Source organism: Vulpes vulpes, chromosome 10, assembly GCF_048418805.1.
Source record: "Vulpes vulpes isolate BD-2025 chromosome 10, VulVul3, whole genome shotgun sequence".
Taxonomy (NCBI): Eukaryota; Metazoa; Chordata; class Mammalia; order Carnivora; family Canidae; genus Vulpes; species Vulpes vulpes.
In genome coordinates, this window is record NC_132789.1 from 28,566,970 (window position 1) to 28,594,399 (window position 27,430).

The 27,430-nt window shown below is 49.9% G+C and overlaps 1 protein-coding gene across 3 annotated transcripts; it reads left to right on the forward strand.

The window, feature by feature from the left end:
- Window positions 1–103: 103 nt before the first annotated feature.
- Window positions 104–27,430, forward strand: GGT5 (gamma-glutamyltransferase 5). 3 transcript variants are annotated; one of them, XM_072723388.1, is made up of 12 exons: window positions 104–182; window positions 18,845–18,975; window positions 19,631–19,726; window positions 20,229–20,424; window positions 21,031–21,188; window positions 21,689–21,835; window positions 22,617–22,753; window positions 22,978–23,168; window positions 23,567–23,673; window positions 23,849–23,967; window positions 24,082–24,192; window positions 26,967–27,430. In XM_072723388.1, exons 2-12 carry the CDS (start codon window positions 18,927–18,929, stop codon window positions 27,111–27,113), a joined length of 1,458 nt encoding a protein of 485 aa, XP_072579489.1. In that variant the 5' UTR covers window positions 104–182; window positions 18,845–18,926; the 3' UTR covers window positions 27,114–27,430. The 3 variants fall into 3 exon arrangements, 2 of the variants coding, with proteins under 2 accessions (XP_072579489.1, XP_025838487.1); XR_003232779.2 differs by having other exon boundaries at window positions 116–2,273; window positions 21,689–22,481; XM_025982702.2 differs by having other exon boundaries at window positions 116–2,273.

Genomic DNA, 27,430 nt, shown 5'->3' on the forward strand with positions numbered 1-27,430 from the left:
TGTCTGCAGTGTCTGGGCCCTGTGCCCTGGAGGGCGGTATCTCTGGGTCCCCGGGGACAGGATGGAGGCTGGGCTGGTGGGGTGTGTCAATCTCCTCAGCCTTCATTTTGGCCCTAGAGGAAAGGCCATGTTTGCAGGAGAGAAGACTGAGGCCTGAGGGGTTAGTCTTGCTCCGGGTGGAGGTAAAGCTTGTGGGTTCCTGCTTATGGGCAGAGTGCACCCAGTTCCCCAGGCCCCCTGGGGCTCAGCTGAGGGCTCCGTTGGGTGCTGGGGGACTTGGTTTCCTCTCTTTCCTTCCCATCATCTCCTGCCCCTCACCTCCTGGACAAGGATATTCAGGGTCTTTCCTTGCTAAGCCTGTCCAGCCACACCTAGCCAGGTAGGCCTGGCATGATGCTCTTGCCTTTCCTGGGACTTCGCTCCTCTGTTCCCTGCACCCTGGCCTCAGCCTGACCAGAATGGCTGGGGAGGGGGGGGGGTGTCTCCCCGGCCCCCACTCAGACCCGCTGTCTCTGTCCCTGCCTTCCCAGCGGATGGGCTGGCCCTGGCCCAGGAATGCACTTTGTTTCTGGGTTGAGCAATGTCACTGTGGCAGGGGGGACAGTGGGAACAGAAGAAGGCGCCCATAGGCTTCCCACCCCACGTGGCAGCTGCAGGAACAGGCCTAGTGGGGAGCCTGCCCAGGCTGACCGGGGGCTCAGGATGGGGGCTGGCGGGCTGTGTGTCTGCGTGGGCAGTTTCTCTACTGTACCAGGAGGCATAGAGAGGCCTGGGGCTGTCAGTGCTCAGCTGGAAAGGAAACCAGAGAGCATAGGGGGGCTGTGGGTGCTATGGAGGTGGGAGTCCAGCCTGAGGACCCTGCACCCTTTACTCCTGCTAAACCTGGTCGAGAAGGGTCCCCCTCCTCCAGCTGCCTCCCTGTTGAATACCCTGAGGTCTGGGCAGGGGAAGGTCTAAGCTAGTGTCCCCAGGAGGGGAGGCACAGCCAGCACAGAGGAGCACAGAGGAGCAGACACCCAGCCAGGGAAGCACAGAGATGCAGATGGGAGGGCAGCCTCATTCTCAGGAGGCCCATGGTGGTGTTTCTGGGACAGCAGGACCCAGGGGTCGATGGTCTGGTGGGCACTGGGTGCCAAGGGCTGGAGGCATGCCCCATTTGCTTTCCTCACACAGCTGTCTTGTAGTCCTGGGTGTCTGATGCAGATTGGAGAGCTGAGCCCCCTCCTGGTCACCCTTGCTTCCTAGTAGGCTACGGCCAAACGGGGACTTGAACCCAGGCCCTGAGTGCCATTGCCTTGGGTCCACTCTACCCTCTGACTCTGTCCCCCTCCAGCCTCACCCTTTTGCCCCAGAAATCCTCAGTATCCTCCAGCTCTGGGGATGCCAAAGCAGGCTGTTGCTGAGTGGAACCACACCAAGGAGGTGGGAGTCGGGGCACCACTGTGGCTCCTTGCCCCTCTGAGCCTGAGCCCTGCTGTCCTGGCTTTGCTGGGGACTGGAGAGCAGCCATGGGGACTCTGGGCAGCCTGTACCCCTGCACCCTGGCTCCCTTGGGGACAGGAGATGCCACGTCCTCAAGCACATGGGTTGGGAGAGCTGGGCTACCATCAAGGCTTGTACGGGGCAGGCTGTGGGAATGAGGGAGTTAACAGCAGTGGCTTGCTCCTCTCTGGAAAGAAAACTCCCCATAAACGCCCTGCTCCCTGGCCTCTTGCCAGGGCCAAGAACAGGAGCTAGAAACTGGAAGTTCAGGCGTGTGGCCAGCTCTGCCTCTCTAGCGAGCGCTTGAGTAGGGCAGCAGCCCCGCTGCTGCCAGCTGTCCGTCCATACACCCACCTGTCCTCCAGGGTGCCTCTCTTTGTAAACCTGTCTGTCCACCTGTCTGTAATCCTGTCTCTGTCCAACTGTCTCTCTGACCATCCTTCCCTTACTATCCTATATCCAGCTGTCTAGACTATCAATCTGTTTGTCTATCTCTGGTCCCCACCTATTTGTTCATCTGTCCAATCACCTGTGCATCCATCTGCCCATCTTCTTGTGGATTCATCCACCCATCTGTGTGTCCATCTGCCCTCTGTCTCCACCTGGGGCCTCAGAGTCATGGCCCAAGGCCACAAGGCCACGGTCAGCATGGTCCTGCTGGGGTTGGGGCTGGCCCTGGCCATCATTGTGTCCGCTGTGGTCCTCTCTCGCCACCATGCCCGCTGCGGGCCCCAGGCCTTTGCCCATGCCGCGGTTGCCGCTGACTCCAAGGTCTGCTCGGACATTGGGCGGTGAGTAAGAGGTGGGTGGTTGCTGGGTGGCTCTGGGTGGCCAGCCCTGCCGGAGACTTTGTGACCTGTGGTGAGAGTGTGGAGAAGGTGCATGTGTGTGTGTGCGTGCACACTCGTAGTGGGGACCACGTGGGTTTGGATTCCAGCAAGGAAGCAGGCCCAGGACCCTGGCACAGAGCAGGAGGCAGCTGTGTGTATGGGGCACAAGGGGGTTAGGGGATGTTGCCAGAGGTGGTGCATGAGTCTATCCCTAGCTCCAGGGCTCTGGAGGCCCGGAAAGGGCATGGCCACGGTGTGACTGGTCTGGGCCAGGCCGGCCCTGATGATAGGTGCTGGCCCTTCGGAGAAGCCACGACCATTCTCCAAGGCTGGGTTTTTTTTCCCCAGAAGCATGGACGAGTCCTGGCCTGCCAGGGTGCACTCAGTGCTGCCCAGAGCCAGTCTCTCACCCTGGCCCAGGACCAGGGAAACCTGCCCTTGCTAGCACCATGTCCCCCACTCGCTCCCCTTCTGAGGTTGCCTGGGGCCCGACCAGTGACTGACATTCATTTGGGGCAGGGCCAGGGTGGGTGGTAGAAAGGGGCCCCGCTGATGTTTTCCAACTCCTTTCCAGGAAGCCCAGCCAGTGGGAGGCTACCACTGCCCACCGGGGCAGAACGTAGCAGGACGCCCCTCCTGGCCCTTGGCCCCCAGCCCAGACCAGCAAGGAGCCTGAGCCACCATCCCCCTCCCTGCTGGCTGGGTCTGCTTCCCAGAATAACTGCCTCATAGATCATTGTCAGGATCAGAAGTGCTTTGTAAACCGAGGGGACAGTCCCAGAGCAAGGGAGAGTGTGGCCAAGTCCTGGCTCAGGGCACCTCTGGGCAGGTGGCGTTCTGTGCCACCTTTGTTCTGGCTTCACCGTCCCTACATGCTTTATCCTTGTTTCATTCATTCACCTTTTCACTCCTTCCTTCCTCCCTTTCTCTGTCTGTTGTCCATCTCTCTCCTGACCTGGTCCTCTTTCCCCTCCCTTGGGGCTCCTTCTAGGAGGACAGCGACAAGTGGAGGACAGGCTACCTGGTCTCCCCAGGGAAGCCTCCCCTCCCCATGTGCTCTGGAGAGCATACAGGGGTGCTGAGTGCCCCCACTCTCCACCCTCCAACCTATAGTTGCAAAGATGCAAACAGTGCCAGGGGCTTCAGGCCCCAGAGACCACTGCCAGGGACACAGATGCCAGCAGTGAGAGCTGCTGCCTCATTTCTCTGTGGGGGGTTTGGGGCCACTGTAATCTCCCCGAGACTTTGGGGGGCTCTCTGTGGCACAGTCTGCTGTGCACGTGACAGTTGGGGTTGGGGTCTCTGTCCTGAGTCCGTGATGCTCCCTGCAACTCTCCTTGGTAGGAAGAGAGCCGGATGTGGTTTCTCCACCCCCCAACAACCCCCACCCCCCTGGCGTTTTGTGTGTTTGTCAAAGAACAGCACTCTCCACTTCCTTTTCTTGTTTTAAGAAGCCAGGAGTGGGAGGGAGCCTGGAGCTGTCCCCCCCGAAGCTGTGGATCATGGATCCAGAGACCCTGGCTGGGCCGGGGGACCTCCTGGCTAAAATCCACCCCCTTGAGGGCTCCTGGCCATGCCACTGCAGGGTCTGAAGGGCACTGCCTGTCTGAAGACTGCTGTCCCTCCTCAGTGCTGTCCCCAGCTCCCCCCCCCCATCTCCTTTCACCAGCGGGGCCTCCCAGACCCAATCTCCTATCCTACCAGCACCAGGTTTGCCCCTTTGGGCTGGGCCTTCTGCTACAGCCAGAGCCCCTGGGGGCAGGTTCTTAAGGTTGGCATGAGTGAGGACCCAGCACCATGAGTAGTGGATAAATAGACACACAGTGACAGTGAGGTCCCGTCCCCTCTATCCCTCTAGTCTGTCTTTTTTCAGAGTTATGTCCCAGCATGTTAGGCTTATGTGCAAACTGGGCGTTCAAGGCTCCGAGTAAGTGCTTGTCTTCTAGGGAGACTGTGTGAGCTTCAGGGTAATGGTAGCTTTTAGGTTTGTGACATGTGTCTGCTGTGGCCACTCAGAAATACCTGTCGTTGGGATCCCTGGGTGGCGCAGTGGTTTAGTGCCTGCCTTTGGCCCAGGGCGTGATCCTGGAGACCCAGGATTGAATCCCACGTCGGGCTCCTGGTGCATGGAGCCTGCTTCTCCCTCTGCCTATGTCTCTGCCTCTCTCTCTCTCTCTGTGTGACTATCATAAATAAATAAAAATTAAAAAAAAGAAAAAAGAAATACCTGTCCTCCTACAAGATCCTCAGTGGGAAGATTCATTGTTTTTCCCAGAATCCAATGGGATTCATTGCTGCACTTGAGTTCTAAGGAAACTAGGCCTGAACAGAAGGGAGCTGCCTGGTGTCACAGAGTGAGCAAGCCCAGCTGGGACTGTCATTCTCTTGCTGCCTCTGTAGGGATGGAAACTGTCCTGAGCTCCTAGAGCAGCAGGGTCTTCCCAGAGCCCTCCATCGCCTGTCCTGGGTCCCAAAGCCTCCCCAGCCCCTAGCAGACCTGTAAAGGCCAGAGCTTTACTCATGAAGGGAGAAGCTGGAAAAGAGGATAGTGGGGGCGATGCCTGGGTGGCTCAGTCCATTAAATGTCTGCCTTCTGCTTTCAGCTCAGGTCATGATCTCAGGTTCCTGGGCCTGCCTCTTCCTTTCCCTCTGCTGCTCCCCCTGCTTGTGGTCTCTCTCTCTCTCTCTCAAATATATAATTTTTTCAAAAAATTAAAAATTTGGAAAAAAAAAAAAAGAAGGTTGTGGTATCCAGAGTGTTCACCTTCTAGGGCATTGGAGTCTGGGCTGGCACTGGGCTGCAGAGGTGAGCATGGGGATGGGCCCCTGAGAGCTGGGTCTTATCAGCTGCTCCAGCCCCATCCAGAGGTCTGTGGGTCACACTTTCAGGTCAGAGGAGAGCAGGGGCTCCGGCACGTTGTTGTAACCTTCCAGCCTCAGTTTCCCCACCTGTGAAATGGGACTCCTGCCAGCACTTCCTTCATGGAGGGGGAGCATGCAGCTTGCCTGGCCCATAGGAGGTGCTCCCTTGATGGCAGCAGTCTGACCACTGACTGTTATAGTGCCTTGTACTGGATGTGGTTGGCATCTCAGGACCTGGAGTTAGGGCTAGGGTCAGAGCAGGGGACCCTACTGTGGGGAAGGCTCATAGGGTTTAGGGTGTGAGCCTTCCTCCCATCCCAGTTCCTGTGACCCTAGTGGCTCTCTGGACTCCTGGCCAGCTCACCAGGAAATTACTGCATTTCCTCCCCTCTGGGGCCATGCTAGTGGAAACAGCCTGCGTGCCTGGCACCGTGCATCCACATGTGGGAGTGTGCAAACCTGGGTGGGTGACAGCAGCGATGGTGACAGCAGCCTCTCAGCTGCTTGGGGACAGACGTGTTAGAGATGCGTGATTGTTCTACACTGTAGCTCTCTGCTGGTCAGAACTGTTTCCACTCACAGCTAAAAAGACCAAGGCTCAGGGTGCCTTGCTGTTTCAGTCAGAAGAGCAAGTGGCTCTTGATCTTGGGGTCATGAGTTCAAATCCCACATTGGGTGTAGAGTTTACTTAAAAAAAAAAAAAAAAAGACCCAGGCTTAGGAAGGTTGAATTGCGTGCCCCGTATCATGCAGCTGGGGAGTAAGAACTCTAGCCCAGGTGGCCCTCACCTGGGCCACATGCCTGTGAGCATGTGTATACAGATGAGTGAGGTGCGAGCATGCTTTTCTACCTGCAGGAGGCTTCATCAAATAGGAATGCAGCACCTACTGTCTGCCAGCCATTGTCCTGGGGGCACAGTGGTAACCAGATGGTCAAAGTCCTTGCCTTTGAGACAGACAATCAACAAATCCATGCCTAGTGCTGAGGGGCTGTGGTTATTGGCCATCTGAATATCCTCTTTTATGAAATCTCTGTTAAAATCTTTTGCCCCACTGGGTGTTATGCTATATGTTGGCAAATTGAACTCCAATTAAAAAAAAATTTTTTTTAATCTTTTGCCCATCTTCCTATCAGGTTTTACATCAAATACATTTTCTGCATTATCAAGAAAATCAAATGATTTTTCTATCTTTTATTTTTTTTTTTTTAAGATTTTATTTATTTATTCATGAGAGAGAGAGAGAGGCAGAGACACAGGCAGATGGAGAAGCAGGCTCCATGCAGGGAGCCCGACGTGGGACTTGATCCCGGGATTCCAGGATCAGGCCCTGGGCTAAAGGCGGCGTTAAACTGCTGAGCCACCCAGGCTGCCTGATTTTTCTATCTTTTAAAATAAATTAAACCACCCTTGCATCTCTGGAAGAACCACACTTGTTCTAATTTTAATATAATTTTTTATTTGGTTTGCTAACTTTTTTTTTAAGAAGGCTGCACACCGACTATGGGGTTTGAACTCACGACCCTGAGATTAATAAGAGTCGCATGCTCTACTGACTGAGCCAGCCAAGGTACCCCTGATGTGCTAACATTTTGTTTAGGAATTTTGTCTTTATGTTCAATGAGCAATTCTGGTCTGTACTTTTTCCTTTCTTATAATATCTTTGTCAGGTTTTTAAAAAATATTTTATTTATTTATTCGTGAGAGACCACAGAGAGAGGCAGAGACACAGGCAGAGAGAGAAGCAGACTTCATACAGGGAGCCTGATGCGGGACTTGATCCTAGGACCCCAGGATCATGACCCAAGCTGAAGGTAGATGCTCCATGGCTTAGCCACCCAGGCGTCCCCAGGTTTTGGTATCAAGGTTTAGTGGCCTCATAAAAAGAACTGGGAAGTGTTCTCTCTTTTTCCACATTCTGGGAGACAAGGTTTTGTGTTGTTTTTTTGTTTTTAAGATTAGTGTTATTTTCTCTTCAAATGCTTGGAAGAATTTACTGGTTAAGGCTTCTGAGCCAGAGTTATTTGTGTGTGTGTGTGTGTGTGTGTGTGTGTGTGTGTGTGTGTGAAGGTTTTATATAGTGGATTCTCTCTCTCTCTTTTTTTTTTTTTAATATTTTATTTGTAAGTAATCTCTATACCCAACTTGAGTCTCAGACTTACAACCCTGAGATGAGACAGTCAGGTGCCCTAGAAATGGATTCTACTTCTTTAATAAGAAAGACTACCAAGTTTTTATTATTTCTTGTTCTTGTTCTTCTTTTTTTTTTTTTTTTTCATTATTATACAATTCTGTATTGAGCGACGCGTTTACTTGTTCTTCTTTTTAAAATGTATTCATGACAGACACACAGAGAGAGGCAGAGACATAGGTAGAGGAAGAAGTAGGCTTCTTGCCAGGAGCCTGATGTGGGACTTGTTTCCAGGATCCCGGGATCACCAACCGAGCCAAAGGCAGACACTCAACCACTGAGCCACCCAGGTGTCCCTTATTTCTCCTTGTGCCCATTTTAGTTCATTCTTTCCAAGGGATTCATCCAGTTATGCAAACTGTCACCTTTATTGGCAGACTATTGGTTCATACCATTTTCTTAATACTTTTTTAATGTCTGTAAGGTCTGTAATGAGTCCTCTTTCATTTCTGGTATTAGTAATTAGTGTTTTCTCTCTTTGTTCTTGAGAAGTCTTTTTTTTTAAGATTTTATTTATTTATTCATGAGAGACACACAGAGAGAGAGGCAGAGACACAGGCAGAGGGAGAAGCAGGCTCCATGCAAGGAGCCCGACGTGGGACTCGATCCCGGGTCCCCAGGATCATGCCCTGGGCTGAAGGCAGCGCTAAACTGCTGAGCCACCCAGGCTGCCCAATAAATAATTTAAAGCTATAATTTTCCCTCAAAGTTTGGCTTAGCTGCATTTCACAAGTTTTTTGCTGTTGTTTTGGCTACTTCCCCCTAAATGCTTGTATTTTTTTAAATTATTTATTTATTTTAGAGAGAGAGAGAGAGAGAGAGCATGAGCTGGTGGTGCAGAAGGAGAGGGAGAGGGAATCTCAAGCATGATCTGTACTGAGCACAGAGTCCGATGTGGGGCTCTATCCCACAACCCTAGATTATGACCTGAGCCAAAATTAACAGTTGGATGCCTGACTGTGCCAGCCAGGTGATCCTATTTTTATTTTGAAAAAGTTTTATTTTTTATTTTTTTAAGATCTTACTTATTTGACAGAAAGAGAGCATGCAAAAGTAGGTGGAGTAGTAGGCAGAGGGAGAGGAAGAAGCAGGCTCCCTGATGAGCAAAAAGCCCATTGTAGGCCTGGATCCCAGAGCCCTCGGATCATGACCTGAGCTGAAGGCAGATGCTTAACCGATGGAGCCACCAGATGCCTCTGAAAAAGTTTTACACCCACAGAAAAAATGGAAAGAATGCCCATTTATCCTTCACTTCGGTTCACCAAGTGTTAATATATCACCTCATTTTCTTTCTCTCTCTTTATATATTATCTATCTGTATTTTTTAAAAGCTGCATTAATTGGGGCACCTGGGTGGCAATGGTTGAGCATCTGCCTTTGACTCAAGTTGTGATCCCAGGGTCCTGGAATCAAGTCCCACGACAGGCTCCCTGCAGGGAGCCTGCTTCTCCCTCTGCCTATGTCTCTGCCTCTGTCTCTTATGAGTAAATAAATAAAATCTTTTAAAAAAAAGTTTGATTAATCATGGCACCTTATCCCTAAATACTTAAGTATATATCTACTAAGAAGATATATACTTAAGAATATATACTTATATACTAAGAATAAGATCATTCTCCTATATAACATAGATACCATTATCACACTCAAGAAATTTGACCTTGATATAATAGTAGTGTTTGATACCTTATCCAATTCAAATTTTCCCCACTGATCCAATAATTCTGTCATCTATTATCTATCTATCTCTCTATCATCTACCTATAACCTCTATTAATTTATCTCTTTAGATCCAGTATCCAATCAGTGATCGTCATGTTTTTTTAGTCTTCTTTAATATAGAACTATCTCTTGCTTCTTTTTTTTAATTTTTAAAAAGATTTTATTTATTCATTCATGAGAGAAACAGAGAGAGAAAGAGAGGCAGAGACATAGGCAGAGGGAGAAGCAGGCTGCCTGCAGGGAGCCTGATATGGGACTCGATCCCGGGTCCCCAGGATCACACCCTGAGCCAAAGGCAGATGCCCAACGCTGAGCCACCCAGGCGTCCCTATCTCTTGCTTCTTAAAAAAACAAACAAAATTGATCTTCTATGACATTAATTTTTTTAAATTTATTTATTTGTTTATTTATTTATTTAAAGAGCTTGTGACTAGGGGGAGGGGGCAGAGGGAAAGGAGAAAGAGAATCTCAAGGAAACTCCCCACCAAGTATAGAGCCAGAGGCGGGGCTCAATCCCAGGACCCAGAGATCATGACCTGAGCTGAAATCAAGAGTGGGCTGCCTAACCAACTGAGCCACCCAGGTGCCCCTGCGACATTAACATTTTTAGAGCCAGTCCATCCAGTTGAATCACAGCCTTGCTTCACAATCTTGATTTGTCTGATTCCTTCTTCTTTATTAGACTCTGGTTAAACATGAAGGCTCTCCCATCATTGGTGAGGCTAATTAAGTTGGATTACTTCATAAAAGGTGATATCTTCCATATGTCTGCATTGTAAGGAATACCATTTTCCTTATTAAATTAGTAACACAGTAACGATACTTTGATACTTTGAGTCAAGGTGAATATCCTTTTGTCAAACACCTGATCCATGTTTTAGCATCTATTTTGGTCCTTGTCTGAATAAATAAATTTGTGTTTGCAAAAAGATGATTTCTAAACCTGCCATCTCTTCAACATTCACGAGCTTGCATTCTTCGGTAAAAAATATCCCCTTCTCCCCAACCTAGATGTTCTCGAGTATCACTATCAACTCAAGGACTGTTTTGATTCAATATATTATAAGCCATCACTATTATGCTTTTTTTTTAAAGATTTTATTCATCCATTCATGAGAGACACACACACACAGAGGGAGAGAGAGAGAGAGAGAGACAGAGACAGAGACAGAGACAGAGAGAGAGAGAGAGGCAGAGGGAGAAGCAGTCTCCATGCAGTGTGTTGGGCTCCACTGAGCAGGGAGCCCAGCACAGGGCTCAATGCCAGGACCCTGGGATCATGCAGAGAGCCTGACATGGGACTCGATGCCTGGTCTCCAGGATCAGACCCTGGGCTGAAGGCAGCACTAAGCCGCTGAGCCACCTGGGCTGTTATGTTTTTCAATGCCCAAATTGTCACAGATTTGACCAATGGGAGCTCCTCAAGGCCAGCAACTATGTTCTTTCACATGAATCCATTAGTCTTGGAAAATTTTCTTGACTTCTAGCCCAAGAAGTATACTTGTATATATACACAAGTATACTTGTATATTCCCTCAGCCAGATCTGAAATCAGGAATCAGGAGCGTATGGTATTTCAGAAATCAAGATCTGAGTGCTAGGAGTGTTCATTGATACAGGGAAGCCATTCCTTCTACATTGTGTCCCTGCATAGAACCAGGAGCAATGTACAAATATCATGAGTCTGTACTGAGACCTCCAGTTGAGATCCACAGTCATAGGCTCCTTCCCATCTTCCTCTATCTGGTCCTGTGTGTCTCTTCTGCCATGGTATGAGAAGTTCTCATCAACGTTAATATATTTACTTACTTGCTCTCTCCCCAAATAATCACAAAATAGTTTCAAAATTACTTCAACAGTACTACTATAAACAACAAATCTACTAAGTAAAATTTGAGATGTCTTTGCAGGTTGTTTTTGTTGTTGTTGTTGTTGTTTTTGTTTTGTTGTCCTTTGGATATATCCCACAAAAGATGTATGGTAAAATTAAAATATTTTTCCTGTGTAGTTATCAGTTCAATATACCATTAGCTTAATTTTTTTCCAATTTGTGTTCAATTCTAGGGTTTCCTTTTTAATTTTATTTTTGAATATAAGTCAAAACTGTGTAAAAGACTATATATATCCTTAAAGATCTCATTCACATCATCTTCATCCTGTTCCTTTGTTTTTTTAAAGATTTTATTTATTTATTTATTTATTTATTTATTTATTTATTTATTATTGAGAGAGAGAGAGATTGAGTACACCCATAAGCAGGGGGAGCAGCAGAGGGAGAGGGAGAAGCAGGCTCTCCACTGAGCAGGGAGCCCAGCACAGGGCTCAATGCCAGGACCCTGGGATCATGACTCGAGCCCAAGGCAGACACCCAAATGACTGAGCCACCCAGGGCCCCCATCTTGTTTCTATTCAGTCTTTTAGGGGGAATTATTTTCATTTGTCTTTTATTTTTCTTGTGTTTTTTAATTTATATGTCTCTTCTCATTTTTTTTCTTTGTTTCTTTTTTTGCTATGATTTTTTAAATTTCTCTTTGCAAAAACAAGAAATATATCACTTATTTTCTCTTTTTGGCATAGCTTTTGATATCAAGAAAGGTTTGTGGGATCCCTGGGTGGCGCAGCGGTTTGGCGCCTGCCTTTGGCCCAGGGCGCGATCCTGTGGAGACCCAGGATCGAATCCCACGTTGGGCTCCCAGTGCATGGAGCCTGCTTCTCCCTCTGCCTGTGTCTCTGCCTCTCTCTGTGTGTGTGACTATCATAAATGAATAAAAATTTTAAAAAAAGAAAGGTTTGTGTTTTTGTTCTAATATACTTCTGTTGATATCTTCATTGTATCATATATTATATGTAATTACAATATTAGATATATAAATATGGTACTTTAGTTCTTCTACTTTTGGGGGAAATTCTTTACTACTCTGATGGTTAAACTAGACTATAGTGCCCAGTCTTTTGGTCAAATACTAGTCTAGATGTTGCTCTGAGGGTCTTTTGTAGATGTAATTAACATTTCATTCAGTTGACTTTAAGTAGAACAGATTATTTTAAAACATGGGTGGGCCACATCCAATCAGTTAAAGGCCTGAAATGCAAAACCAGATTTCCCAGGGAAGAAGGAATTCAGCATTGAATCTGTAACATAAAAATCCTGTCTGAATTTCCATCCTCCTGCCTGCCCTACAGATTTTGAACTTACCAGCCTCTGCAATAATATGAACCAATTCCTCAGAATAAAAATCTCTCTCCTCTGTCTATCCCAGTAGATTGAGAGACTTCTCTACTATAAGTGATACTGAAACTACCTAGAAACCTCTTCTTTAAAAAAAAAAAAAAAAAAAAAAAGAAACCTCTTCTTTCCTCTGTTCTCTTTCCCAAGATAGGATCTGAAGGGATATGGGATATCTTTTTACTCTCAGTTAATACCTACTGGTCAAATCAATAACCTTATTTTATTTCTTTTTTTTTTTTTTCCTTATTTTATTTCTTATATAGCCTCTCCATTCTCACTCCCATCCTCCTTTTTTTAACCCACACAACAGGTCTCACCACCCATAATAGCTTTAGGTGTTTCTACTATTTTTTTCATTTAATTTTCTTTCTTCTACCAAATGAGTTTTCTGTTCACACAATCTTTAAAAGAAAAATTTTCACTGGTTCACTTAACACATCCAAACATCCAGTTTTGTGTGCCGTAACACAGGTACATTTACTTTTATCAGTACTGGAGGGGGCCTGTAAACCAGAGTATTTTCTCTTTTTAGCCTGTCATTTAGCCCATAAGTAAAAGACAACAGTCATGTCCTCAAAACAATATCTCTACTCCATTTTTGTGTTTGTACTGTACCTACATTTTCAGAACAATAGACATTACATTGCTGTACTGTTTCCATTATAACCATCACTTTTACTCTTAAATCTATAGGTAAATATGTATTTAATTCCTACTCTCACTCATGTTATTTTAGTTGTCTGAAGTTTTATTTTTTAAATTTTCTGTTCTTTTCTTTTTTTTATTAAATATTTTATTTATTTTTTCATGAGAGATACAAAGAGAGAGAGAGAGAGAGGCAGAGACACAGGTAGAGGGAGAAGCAGGCTCCATGCAGGGAGCCCAACGTGGGACTCAATCCCGGGTCTCCAGGATCACGCCCCAGACAGAAAGCAGCACCAATCCACTGAGCCACCCAGGCTGCCCTGAAGTTTGTTTATATTAGATTCCTCAGGAAGTTTTCACAGAGTAAATATTCACTGAGTTCTTGAGTGTTTATAAAAGTCCGTGGCCTTTGTAGGTGACTGTCAGTTTATCTGGATATAAAATCATTGGTTCACATTTTCTGTCCTTGAATGTGTTGATTATAACACTTCATTGGTGTTGAAAAGTCTGATGACAATCTTATTTTCTAAGAAAACTAATCTTTATACCTAGATGCCCAAATAATTATTGTTATTAAAGTTAATAGTTTATTAGAATATACCTCAATATTGACTATTCCAAATTGATTTTTCCCATGCAGTGGAATGACTTTTTTCAATACAGAATAAGTTTTATGTTTTTTTTTCTTTTTAAATCAGGAGAGTTATCTTGAATTATAGTTTTATTTTATTCTGTCCCATAGATTTGGCTTTCCACTCCAGGACTCCTACTAAGTGTATGTTTGATCTTCTTGCCTATCTTTTGTATTTTAAAATCTCTTTTTCATTTCTTTTTGATTAAAAAAATTCCCTCTTTTCATTTTCTCTCTCTTTTTTTTAGGGAACCTCTGTAAGGATTTGCTCTATTTATCTTTGTTTAGCCTTCATTTCTGAGAGTTTTTCTTTTGTTTTATTCTTTCCTGAGTTCTCTAGTTTTGAGTTTTTTTTCTATAGTTTTGTTTTCTAAAGTCATCTTTTCCAATCTCTTCATTAACAGTTTTTCTAGGGGCACCTGGGTGGCTCAGTGGTTGAGCATCTGCCTTCAGCTCAGGACGTGATCCCAGGGTCCTGGGATCGAGTCCCACATCGGGCTCCTGCATGGAGCCTGCTTCTCCCTCTGCCTGTGTCTCTACCTCTCTCTCTGTGTCTCTCATGAATGAATAAATAAAATCTTTAAAAAAAAAGTTTTTCTAATTTTGATGTATACTGCCCCTTCATTGCTTCTATAATTCTTTTAATTTATTTTGACACATTTTGAAATATTAAGTTGATGCTAACATTTGCTTTATTTTTTTTTTAAGATTTTACTTATTTATTCATGAGAGACACAGAGAGAGAGAGTGTGTGTGTGTGTGCATGTGCATCTGAGTAGGGGGAGGAGCAGAGGGGGAGGAGCAGAGGGGGAGGAGAGAGAGAAACCTAAGCAGATTCCCCCACTGAGTGCAGAGCTCAGTACAGGACTCAATCCCATGACTCTGAGATCATGACCTGAGCTGAAACCAAGAGTTGGATATGCAACTGACAGAGCCACCCAGGCGCCCCGTCTCCTACTTTCTGATAATTATTTTCTCTTTCTTTTCCCTCTGTGGTTCCAGTCTTATTTAGTTTGCTTCTACTACAGCAGCTTCTCCTCAGGCAGACCCTCTGCCTTGGAGGAGAGTGTTCATTTATTCATTTTGAGAGTCCTCAAAACCCAAAACTCTTTGGCACCATGCCTTTCTTTGGCTACCTTTCACTCACGCATAAGCTGGAGCTTGCCAAACCAAATCTGTAATACTCATCTGAGTGAAAGTTCTCAGACTGATTGGCCCTCCCGACTTCCCTATGAGACACTGGTGATGTGGGAATTCTGCAGACCCATTTCCTCCCTTCCCATTTCTCTTACACCATTGTTGATAACCCCACACACTCAGATGTGTGGTATTTTCATCATTCTCGTTTCAGAACACTTCCTAATCTCCATTGTAATGTCTTCTTTGTCCCATGGGCTAATTATCAGTGTTTTTCTTGATTTCCAAATACATGGGGATTTTCTAAGTCATTTATATGATTTCAGTTCTTTGAAACTTGCTTAAAAGTCCATAAAATGATCTGTTTATACAAATATTCTATGCATGACTGTTGAGTACTGCATTCTGTAACATCAGTCCACTCATCTTATGATAGTGGTGTCGTTCGAATCTTCTATAGCCTTACTGATTTTTTTCTTACCTATTCTGTAAGATTCTGAGTGAGGTATGTTAAAATCTTCTCCTGTGTATATTTATCTCTTCCTTCTTTTCATTATGCCAAGTTTTACTTTGTGTGTTTTTAAACTGTTAAGTGTACCTGTATCCAGATTTTTCTATTCTGGATAGAATTTTCTATTCTATTTTTTCTTTTTTCTTTTTCTTTCTATTTTTTTCTTGTTGAATTGAGCCTTTTATAATATTAATGTGTCCCTATTATCTCTAATAAAATCTACTTGGTCTAAAATTAATGTAATTATACATATTATATTATACATATATGTATTAATACAGAATTAATTATACATATGTAATTATATATAGTGTTCACATGATATATATATAGTTTTTTATATATATATAGTTTTATTGTCATATATATACTATGTCATATATATACTATATAAAACTATATATATATAGTTTTATTGTCATTTTATCCCTGTCTCTTACTATATTTTTTGTATGTTCTATACTTTCCCCCCATACTTAAATTTTGATATTTTATATTGAATTAACCTTTTAAAAAAAATTTGTGTCCAGGGTGCGGGGCTGGCTCAGTCCAATAAGCATTTGCCTTGGGCTCAGGTCATGATCCCAGGGTCCTGGGATTGAGTCACTTCGCATGTGCATCATGCATCATCTCTGACCAGGCAGCCTGCTTCTCCCTCTCCCTCTGTCCCTCCTCCCCACTTGTGCTCTCTTGTTCTCTCTCTCACTCAACAAATTAATGAAAATCTAAAAATAGGGATCCCTGGGTGGCGCAGCGGTTTGGCGCCTGCCTTTGGCCCAGGGCGCGATCCTGGAGACCCGGGATCGAATCCCACATCGGGCTCCTGGTGCATCGAGCCTGCTTCTGTCTCTGCCTATGTCTCTGCCTCTCTCTCTCTCTCTCTCTCTGTGACTATCATAAATAAATAAAAATTAAAAAAAAATCTAAAAAAAAAACCCCCAAAACTTGTGTCCAATATGTTGCTAATCTACTGTTAGCACTGAGATCCTAATTCCATGTTTTATAGTTGCCATTTCTCTGGGGAAATCCTTAATCTTGTCTTTTATATCCTTAAATGTAGTTATTTAGAGTCTGTGGCCTGACAGTTTCATAATCTGGAGATCGATGGGTCTCTTTCTTCATTGTTTGTGCTTTCTCTTGGGCTTTGTTTATGCTGTATTACTGCCTTGTTTGCTTGGTTATTTTAAAGTTAGCATTTGAAGAATGTATTGAAATGGTTAAAAATAATTGTTAGAAAAAATCTGAGGCTCAGGATACTAACATTCAGGAATCGCATTAATCCAATTTGATTGACAGTGATGATTTGAAGCTGGGCCACTGGGCTTGTCAGGGCTGGTCTGTTTCTTGTTTCACTCTGAGAGTGAGGACCCATCTCCAAGTGTGGTTTACCAGCAAGCCCAGGCCGCAGTCACATGAGGATGTCAAAAGTACTGCATGGCTTCTTGACCACTTCTTTCAGGACTGGCAAACATCTTGAATGGGTAGAGCAGCTCCAAATGCCAGGCTCCTCTGTCCTGAGGCCTGCATTTTTTCTCTGCCTGTGATGCCTTTAAGCAGATATTTTCTCTTTTCTGGCTTTTTTAGTGGTCTGGGAAATTTGATCTGAATTATTTCATTTCCTATTACAGGGATGTCTGATTTACATTTTGACAGATAATTTTGTTAAAACATAAGGGGGAAGGCAGATGCGGGGCACCGAGTAGGAGACCATTGCAATAACCCAGGTGAGAGATGCTGGTGGCTTGGATCTGGGCACAACATAGTGAAGGTAGGAAGGGAGCCATTTTGGGGGGCAGAGATGTGAAGGAAGTGCAGGTTAGGTCATGTTAAGAGTAAAATGCCTTGGGATGCCTGGGTGGCTCAGTGGTTGAGCATCTGTCTTCGTCTCAGGGCATTATCTGGAGATCCTGGGATCGAGTCCCACACTGGGCTCCTTGTAGGGAGCCTGTTTCTCCCTCTGCCTATGTCTCTGCCTCTCTGTGTCTCTCATGAATAAATAAATAAAATCTTAAAAAAAAAAAAGAGTAAAATGCCTCAAATAAAAACTTAAGAAACAAACCAATAAAGTAAAACAAAAGTGAAATGCCTCTTAGATATCCAGAGGAGGTATCTTGTGGATGGCTGGGGATACGTCTGGAGTTTAGGGGACAGTATGAGCTGGAGATAAAACGCGGTTATCATTGTGGAGGTTGCATTTAAACTCTGAGCCTAAGTCAGGTCATCTGAGAGAAGATATAGGTGCACAAGGAACAGCAGACTGAGCCGGAGGCCCCCAATAGCATGAGGTCAGGGAGGTGCCAGGAAACCAGAGCGTGGTGGTGGCGTCGACGGTGGTGGTGGGAACTTGTCTTCTGGAAGCTGAATGCAGAAAGCACTTCCAGATGCAGGGGAAAATGGGCCAGTCAAAATGAGGTTTTTGTGATGGGAATTAAAAAAAAAAATCATTTTCCAGTTTGTCTTGTTTTTGCTTAGGGTGTTTTAATCTTATGAAGCATCTGTGTTTTTCTTCGCCTGGCTGTGACCATCTTATTGTATCATGCTGCTGGCCTCTGCCCCTTCTCCTGTTCCAATATTATGTGTGTCCATGTTGTAGCCATGTGTGCCTATGGGTGAGCCCAGAGCAAGGACATGTGGCTCGGAGGAGAGTGTGAGCCCAGGGTGGAGTGCTCAGGCTGAGGGTGCCCAAGCTGAGGGAGAGTGCTGAGGTCAGAGGTCCCATGGGGTGGAGGAGGGGAACCAGGCCCACCCCCTTCTTGGGCCTTGGTTTCCCCGTCTGTAACTGGTATAAATACTTGCTTCCTTGGAGGGCTTGGGAGGACTCCTGAGTGCAGAAAGAGGGAGCACCCAGTGAACTGTGCAGGGCGGTGCCCTAAGAACAGGGTCATTTCCTCAACACAGGCCAGTCTGACTAGCACCTTGGAACTAAAAGGCCCACCCCGGGATCCCTGGGTGGTGCAGCGGTTTGGCGCCTGCCTTTGGCCCGGGGCGCGATCCTGGAGACCCGGGATCGAATCCTATGTCGGGCTCCCGGTGCATGAAGCCTGCTTCTCCCTCTGCCTGTGTCTCTGCCCCTCTCTCTCTGTGTGTGTGACTATCATAAATAAATAAATGGCCCACCCCTTGGTGCCCATGGGGCCCTAGGTGGGCCTGGGGAGCCCCTTAGCCCAAGCCTGTGGTAGCAGGACAAGATCCTAAGGTCACCTGAAAAAGTACAGTCTTAAAAGGACTGGGGCCCACGTGTCCCCCATGAAATGGGGTGTGGGGGCTACCTAGGCTGGGCTCCTGGACTGCTGGGAGGACCTAGGGGTCTAGAAGGGCCCGGGGAATAACGGCCGCAAAAGCACGGTGCAAACTGAGAAGTACTTTATATAAGGCAAGGGGTGGTGTAAATGGTGTGACAATTTGCAATCTGTAGAGGGCCATGGACCTGTGAGCAGCTGGACTTGAGGGGGTAGCCCAGTGTGGTGTCTGACCTCACGTAGGCTTTGGTGGCAGCAGATGGTCAACCACCTGTCACCATTCCCTAGTAAATGCCAGGCAAGCAAACCCATGTTGGGAGGCTGTGGCCGGGGAACCAGGCCTCTCATTCTGTGCTGTGTCCCCTAGAGCCATCCTCCAGAAGCGTGGCTCACCCGTGGATGCCACCATCGCGGCTCTGGTCTGCACCGGAGTCGTCCACCCTCAGAGCATGGGCCTGGGCGGAGGAGTCATCTTCACCATCTACAATGCAACCACAGGTAAGTCCAGATAGGGGACCCCATGGGGAGGATGGGATTAAACTGACACGAGATAAATTAACAGGACAAAATCAAATTTTGTCCCCTACATCTGGGGACATGAAAATCCCAAAGACAGGCAGGCAAAATGAGCTAAGGGGAAGGGAGTAGGGGTCTGGAACTTCGAAGGGAAAGAATGCAATTCACAGGAAAAGAAAGAAGAGCAAATGTTTGCTAAACAAATATGTGTGAGGGGCTAGAGAGTGGGGGGCTGGGGGGTGGGGGGAGCCCTGGGAAACAATGGGACACAGAGGACTTTGATCAAGCCCTTGTCTGTCTGCCCTACCTAGTTCATATCCTGCTCTAGTTATCTATGGCGATAGCTCTCTTCCTGGAGCAGGTCCTCTAAGTTCTCTCAGGCAGTAGTAGGGGTGAGGTAAAAAGCTCTTCCGGATTCTGCTGGGTTTTAATTGCTTTTAACTCAAAAATAATCTTCATGCCAAAATGGCCCATCTTTGGGTGGCCTGCTGTTGGCCCCTACAGCGCAGAGGCCAGCTCAAGTACAGAGAGAGGCCTAGAGCAGAGCCAGGGCCATATGAGGGCGCGCTATGGTGGTGGGAGGCCTGGCAGCCACAGGAGTGCCCCTGAGCACTCACATGCCCTGCCCCAACTCCAGGGAAGGTGGAAGTCATCAATGCCAGGGAGACAGTGCCCACCAACTACATCCCAGATCTGCTGGACCAGTGTGAGCAGGCCCAGCCACTGGGCACAGGTGAGGCCCTTGGAGGAGCCACCATCGCCCACTCTACCAGGCCACTGCGGCTGACCAGAGCACTCCCCTGAGGGGGCTCTGTGGACAGGCTGAGACACCCTGGTGCCAGGGGACGGCAGCTAGCAAATGGGGAGCCCCCATGGAGGAGGTCCTGACCCTCTGGAGTTGGGGGGGTCTTCCTTGGAACAGGGCTTTCTCAGTAGGGAGTGGTGATCCAAGCAGAGGGACCAGCCTGGCCAAGAGCTGGAAGGTCAGTGGAGATGGGGTAGGGGGTGGGGTGGGGGATCCCGGGGCCAGTTTGTGTTGGGCCCTGAGGGAAGGCAATGGGGAGCCATGGGGGAGGTTGAGCAGGGAGGGACATGGTCAGATGTGGCCTCCAGAGAGCTCATTCTGGCTACCATGCCAGGGGGACCGAGCTGGTGGGGCAAGCGTGGGGGTGGTGGAGAAGCCCTGGGGCAGGCCACCGGCCAGGGCAGGGGCGTGATGCCACTGTGCCTTGCAGGGGCCCAGTGGATCGGAGTGCCCGGCGAGCTCCGCGGCTACGCAGAGGCCCACCGCCGCCACGGCCGCCTGCCCTGGGCACAGCTGTTCCGGCCCACCATCGCCCTGCTCCGAGGGGACTACCGCATGCCCTCCGTCCTCAGTCAGTTCCTGCAGAATGACTTCCTCAGGCCTTCCTTATCCAAGACATCCCTGAGGTGAGCACTTCCCCAGGGGGCCCCTGGGCTCCCGCTCGGCTCCTGGCTTCGAGCTGTGGCTCCCACCCAGTTCCACCTCAGCCCCTCTTTGAGCTGAAGGGTTGACCCTGTGGGGGTGTCGGGGGCCCGAAGGCCAGGAAGGCCAGTACTTTGTCATAGTTCATAGACCTTTGAGCTAGGGGACAGAACCTAATCAGAGCGGCTCAGGCCAGAAGAGGCTTAAACCCAAAGGATGGGCTCCAGGATGTGGATGTGGCCTCTGCCGCCACCCTCTGGCCCTGCCCTTCTCACTCCCTCTGGGCTGGCAGGAGGGCTTGGGCCACCCTCCTTCACCTCCTGCCAGCCCACTGGCCGTGTCTTCCCGGAGGGGTCCCAGGCCCGAGTAGGGAGTGTGCTCTCCCTGGGCCCAGGTGATAAGAGAGGTGAGAGTCTTTAGACCCACCCAATCCTAGAGGAACCATCTCTCCTGATGTCTACACCAGCCCCTCAGGACCCCAGACCAGGACGGCCTCCCCGTAGGGTCCCCAGGAACCTACAAGAGCCCCTGCAGGAGTGTGGCTACCTTCGGGGCCTGGCCCCACCCTGAGGCTGCCCCCAACTCCCCAGGCAGCTCTTTTTCAACGGCACAGAACCCTTGAGGGCTCAGGACCCATTCCCCTGGCCCGCACTGGCCGCCACCCTGGAAACCGTGGCCACAGAGGGTGCAGAGGCCTTCTATACGGGGACGCTGGGCCAGACGCTGCTGGAGGACATTGCCAACCAAGGTCAGCTGTGCTGAGGTCCCGGAGCCCCCAGCCCTGCCTGAGAAAGAGGTGGGCTCTGGGTGCTAGGAGCGAGGGCAGACCCTTCCCGAGCCCTGCGGGAATGTCAACTGCTCCCAGGACTTGGGGGGGCCGTGCATCCAGGCCTGCCCCCTGCTGGCCTCAAGGACCCCAATGTCAGGGGTCAGGGCCCATGAAGAGCAGAGCCCCAGTAAATGAGGGAGTTAGTGGTGGCCACGGTGGGCCTCAGCGGGCTCCTGGGCCTGGAGCTGGCCACCCTCACAACCTCAGAGGCCAGCTTCCCCTCTCACCTTCCCATCCTCTTCCCACCAACTGCCTGCCTCTGGCCACCCATCCCTCACAGACCCTCCATCACCCCTAGGGCTCTAGCAGGCGAGGGGGGGGGCGGTGTGGAGAGCCCCACCACGCGACCTGGGGTCAGGGGCGGTCCCTCGGCCTCAGTGTTCCCATCCCTACACGGGGTCTCCTCTGTCTCTCCTCAGGCAGCCGTCTGACCCGGCAGGACCTGGCGTCGTTCCGGCCAGAGGTGGTGGAGGCCCTGGCCATGCCCCTGGGGAGCTACACCCTGTACTCACCGCCGCCGCCTGCAGGGGGCGCGATTCTCAGCTTCGTCCTCAATGTGCTCAGAGGTCAGGCTCCCAGCCCCCCCACCCAGAGTCGGGCCCCACGGGAACTCCAGAGCCCAGCTGTAGCTCTGGGCAGCCTTCCTTTTCTAGCTCGACACCCCCTCCCCCGACTCCAAAGATGGGGCTGCGGACCCGGGTCAAGACCCTGCGTTCTGGAGCTGGCCTCTGGCACAGGCCAAGCCATCCTCCTTGCAGCGGGCTGCGCAGGGGGTGAGCGCGGCCTTTGCGCAGCCAGGTGCCTGGCCTGCAGGATGGCCTGGGGGTCCAGGGAGAGGCCGACTGGCAGTTCCCTGTCACCACCGCAGCAAGTCACAAACTTGTGGCTTAGAGCAACAGAAACCTATTTTCTCCTAGTTCTGGAGGCCAGAAGTCCAAAATCCAGGTGTCCGCTGACCCATGCTTCCTCCGGGGACTCTGGAGGACAATGTGTTCTTTGTCTCATCCAGCTCTTGGTGGCGGCCAGCATCCCAGGCTGGCTGCATCATCCCCGTCTCTGCCTCCTGCTCACACGGCCTCCTCCTCTTCTCTGTGTGTCCATTTTATAAGACTACATTTAATTGTGTGATTACGTTTAGAGCCCATCCGGATAATCCAGGATAATCTGCTCTTCTCAAGATCCTTAACTTAGTCACACATTTTGCCATATAAGGTAAAATTCACTCTTTTGCCAAGGTCGTGGTCGCAGGTTCTGGGGATTAGGACATGGACAAATCTTTTTTGAGGGGGGCCAACATTTCTACCCACTACAGGGGGTGACCCCCACCTGTGCCCACCCCCTCCCCAGGGTTCAATTTCTCCTCGGAGTCGGTGGCCAGGCCCGAGGGGAGTGTGAACTTGTACCATCACCTTGTGGAGACGCTCAAGTTTGCTGGGGGACAGAGGTGGCGGCTGTGGGACCCCCGCAGCCACCTGGAGATCCAGGTGAGGTGGTCTGTGGTCAGTGGCCAGCCCCCTTCCGGGCCCCAGGGCTCAACATGAAGGGAAGGCCAGTGGCGAGTACTAGAGGGACAGTGTTGGCACCGTATCTCAGAGGAGCGGGAGGATGGGCAGGGTCTGGGGGTGGCCGAGCTTGAGGACAGACTGGAGAGGGCCTCCCAAGGTGATCCTCTTCTCTGTGGGTGCTGTCACCTGCCCGGCCACTCCAGAACGCTTCCCAGGACCTGCTGGGAGAGGCTTTGGCCCAGCATATCCGCCAGCAGATCGACACTCGGGGTGACCACAAGCTCAGCCACTACGGCCTGGATGGGCCCTCGGGCCACAGGATGGGCACGTCGCATGTGTCTGTGCTGGGGGAGGATGGCAGTGCTGTGGCAGCCACCAGCACCATCAACACACCGTATGTGCCTGCCTGTCCCCAGGCCCCACTCCTTTGCTCCTTCAGCTTGTTTTACAAAACACCCGGTCTCTCCTTGCTTGTGTCCATGGGGCAGTACGTTGCTTTTTCCCTGGCCTTCTTGTCTGTCAGAGGGACCATCCACTCTGTCATCTGGCTGGAAGGCCTCCGATGGGTGGCCCTGAGCCAGGATCTGCTTGGGGATGAGCTTTATCCAGAAGGACACCCTGATGGGGGGCACAGGTGGATTCTTGGGGGCATGCCAGGGAGAGGATAGTGACTCCAGCACGCTAGCAGGCTGCCACTAAAATGAGGGGCTCCTGGAAAGTGGTGCTCAGGCACCTGTGAGGGGTAGGAGACTGGAGCCTGCAGCCTGAGCCCAGACTCCCCTCTGTCTGCAGCTTTGGAGCAATGCTGTACTCACCACGCACAGGCATCCTCCTCAACAACGAGCTTCTGGACCTATGCTGGAGGCGCCCCCTGGGCTCGAAAGTCACCCCCCAACCTGGTGAGCCTGAGGACTCCACTGGTGAGAAGAGGGAAAGTGGGCAGGCCAGGCGCTACAAAGCAGCCCTAGGGCCAGCCCCAGTTTGCACAGCAGTGGATGGAGACTCAGATGGAGGGGTGGTCTAGAGGGCGCTGGGTGGAAGTGAGGCTGCAGGTGACACCCATCCGGCCTCTAGTTCCAGGTGAGCGGCCTCCATCATCCATGGTCCCCTCCATCTTCATCAACACAGCCGAGGGGTCAAAGCTGGTGATAGGTGGGGCCGGTGGGGAGCTCATCATCTCTGCTGTGGCACAGGTGAGTCAGGGAGCTCCTGGCTGGAACATCCCCTCTTCCAGGGGAAGGGAGGTGTTCGTGTAGGGACACTGGTGTCCCCTCCCTCCCCTCCTGTGTTTTCTTTTTCTCCCCTAGGCTATTATAAAGAAGTTGTGGCTTGGCTTTGACCTGAGGACTGCCATTGCAGCCCCTATCCTACATGTCAACAGCAATGGCCAAGTGGAATATGAACCCAACTTCAGCCAGGTAAGACCACTGTCCCTGCCTCCACTAGGACAGATGCCTTGGTGCATGCTGCTCAGAGCCCCCCATGGGGTCCCAGCTCTCCAGTATCTTAGGCTGGGCACACTTCCCCTTCTGGGGCTGTCAGTTCAGAAGCTCAGCGGGGGAGGCACCAGGCCAATCCTGTGGCCTCCAAGGCAGGAAACAGGGTGTTATCCATGCTTCTCCCAGGCCAAACACCTCTGCACCTTGGTCTCTGCTCTGTCCTATTCTCTCTAGAAGCTAGTTTTCCTTCCTGTGGCCTCTCAGACTCTCCCACATGGTGATCTTTTTCCTTGTGTAATTTGTAACCTTTATGTGTCAGTTTATTTGTAAGAGTATTCTGTGACAGTCTGCATAGCAATTTCCTTCTGCGGCATGGGTGTTGCATCAGTGCTGGTTCTTAGGAACATTTCCTGGTTTCCACACACACACAGGCAGGTCCCCAGAGCTAAACTCTCTTGTCTGACTCCCTGCCCCCATGGCCCTGTCCCAACAGACAGTCACCTCCCTCAGAGCTTCTCTGGGTTGGCAGATACCCTTTGCTGAAGTCTAATTTAAAAGCCTGGCAGGGGACGCCTGGGTGGCTCAGCAGTTGAGTGTCTGCCTTCGGCTCAGGGCATGATCCCAGGGTCCTGGGATCGAGTCCCGCATTGGGCTCCCCGCAGGGAGCCTGCTTCTCCCTCTGCCTGTATCTCTGCCTCTCTCCGTGTATCTCTTATGAATAAATAAAATCTTTTAAAAAAGTAAAAATAAAAGCCTGGCGGCGTGTCGAGGCCCTGAGCTTCATGCCTGGCGTCGATTTAGCCAGCTGGGGTCTAAGGTCCTCAAAGTTGCCTTTCCTGTGGTGAGGCACTCTTGTTGTCACGGCTGCCTCCCCTGGCCCTTAGAGCACCACAGTGTGAGGAACCTTTACTCCAGAGGATTGTGTGTGTAGCCCCTGTGAACCATAGTCTTGGGGGCTGGAGATGAAGGACTCTCAGAGTCCCTGCTATGGGATCCTCCCCATGGCAGAAAGATGGAGAGTATTCCCTCAGGGCTCATCTTGGATCCTTCCTGAACCTTGACTGAGGTTTTTACTTTGTGGACAATTCTCTGAGGACTCGAAGAAGCCAACGACCAACTATAAGGCCAAGATCCTCAGCTGGCTTGGAGTGTTAGTGTTGGCCGTACATCCAGGGCCTTCTATGACTAGCATCTGGGTGGAGGCCTTAACTGTCCAAAGGCCTTCATAGGCAACCCAGGGACTAAGGACAGAAGGGTCCTCCTTCCTCAGGGCCTTGGAATTTGGCCACTAGATACTAAGGCACAGAGTTTTCTATGACCACAGGTCCTGTTGTTGTCTCAGCCATGGGGACCTTGGCCTTCAAATCTAAAGACCCTGGACAATTAGTGCATCAGAGAAACATAACCCAAGGGTGCTCTGGAGATCTCACCCTACCCATGTGACATCAGGTACGAGGCCCTGGTCCTATGGATTGCAGAGCATCAGGGTCTTTGTACATAGAAATCACTGGCACCTAGGGCCCTTGTGGGCTGAGATCCTTGGCCTGGGGCTGGTCCAAAATGTTAAGTGAAAATGTGAGGCCCGGGGATCCCTGGGTGGCGCAGCGGTTTGGCGCCTGCCTTTGGCCCAGGGCGCGATCCTGGAGACCCGGGATCAAATCCCACATCAGGCTCCCGGTGCGTGGAGCCTGCTTCTCCCTCTGCCTGTGTCTCTGCCTCTCTCTCTCTCTCTCTCTCTATCAAAAATAAATTTAAAAAAATTAAAAAAAAAAAAAAAGAAAAAAAAAGAAAATGTGAGGCCCGAATAGCACAGGCCTCTACACTTCAGAATCCGTGTAAAGGTTATAGACTGGCAAATATGTGAGCACCCTAACACTCTAAGAACCCTGTGGGTTCTTAGAAACCCACACCTAGGTCCCTGATGTCTTCAAATTCCACAGACTCGCTCTCTGAGACCGGAGCCACATGCACTGAGCGCCTCACCCTCCAGGAGCACTGGTGCCTTTAACCAGGGCGTCAATGTCCTTGAACTCATAGGCATTCAAGAAAATGGGATCTGAAGCTTTGGATCCTCCTTTCAGCTGCTTCCTCAACCAATGGGGCACTAAGCTTTTAGGGCCTCAAACCCTAAGAAGTTTACCATTTTCTTGGCAGCCAGGGTCTCTAGTCTTCTCCGGTCAGTGTTGAGGTGGAAGGTCTTATGTAGCCCAGCTGCTGGTACCAGGACCTTCCTCCTCCCTGTCCCAGGGTCCCTGGGCACTGAGACCCTGAGGCAGGGAGCCAGATGTTGAGTTGGACAGTTCCTATGTATGGAGGAGCTGAGACTTACTCCAAAGGCCCCAGGTTCTACCTTCTAGAAGGCTTTGCTTTCAAGGTCCTCAAAATTAGAGGTCTGTCAGCCTAAGTTCCCAGCAGCCATTTCTCTGCCAAAGCCCCTAGAGTCCTCAGATGTTGTGCTCAGGCCCTGGTGTCCTTGGATCCAGGCCAGAAATGATCTTGCATTTCGAGCTCCTTCTGGCCTGACTGGTATCCTCCCCATTGTGCTCCCTGGAGCCTGGCTCCTCCACTGGAACTTTCTGTGGGAGACCACAGACTCCATGCCCTATAGACAGGCCTGCCTCCAGTGCTCTCCCACTGGACGCCCAGTCCTGCTGGCTCCGTTGGGGCTCAGGTCTCTCTGCCTGTGGCCTTGCCCCCTAGACAGGTGGAGCTAAGCTGTCCTCACCTGTGCACTGGCCTTCTTTTCCTTCCAGGAGGTGCAGAAGGGGCTCCAGGACAGGGGCCACAACCAGACTGAGAGGCTCTTCTTCCTGAACGTGGTCCAGGCCGTGTCCCAGGACGGGGCCTGTGTGTATGCCGCAGCGGACCCGAGAAAAGGTGGGGAGGCCTCAGGCTACTGAGCAGACTGCTCCTGAGAGCTGCAGTCTGGCCCCCCATAAGCCTGTGCCCAGGCTGGCCTTGGCCACAGGACCAAGCACTCGAGCAGGATCTGGACCCTTCGGCAGAGGGTTGGCCTGAGGCTGCAAGAGGTGTGGACAGCCTGAAAGTCGGATGACTGTGAGGGATGAGCCGTCTCCCAGAGCCCCTTGCAGCCCTTCCCTGGCCCCCCAAGCCTTCACTAAGCCTCTCACCCAGGACTGTGGCCCACCTTCCCCCCAGGCCACACTCCCCATCTGTATACCCTCTAGTCCAAGATTAAAGAGCAGGGTGGACCTCA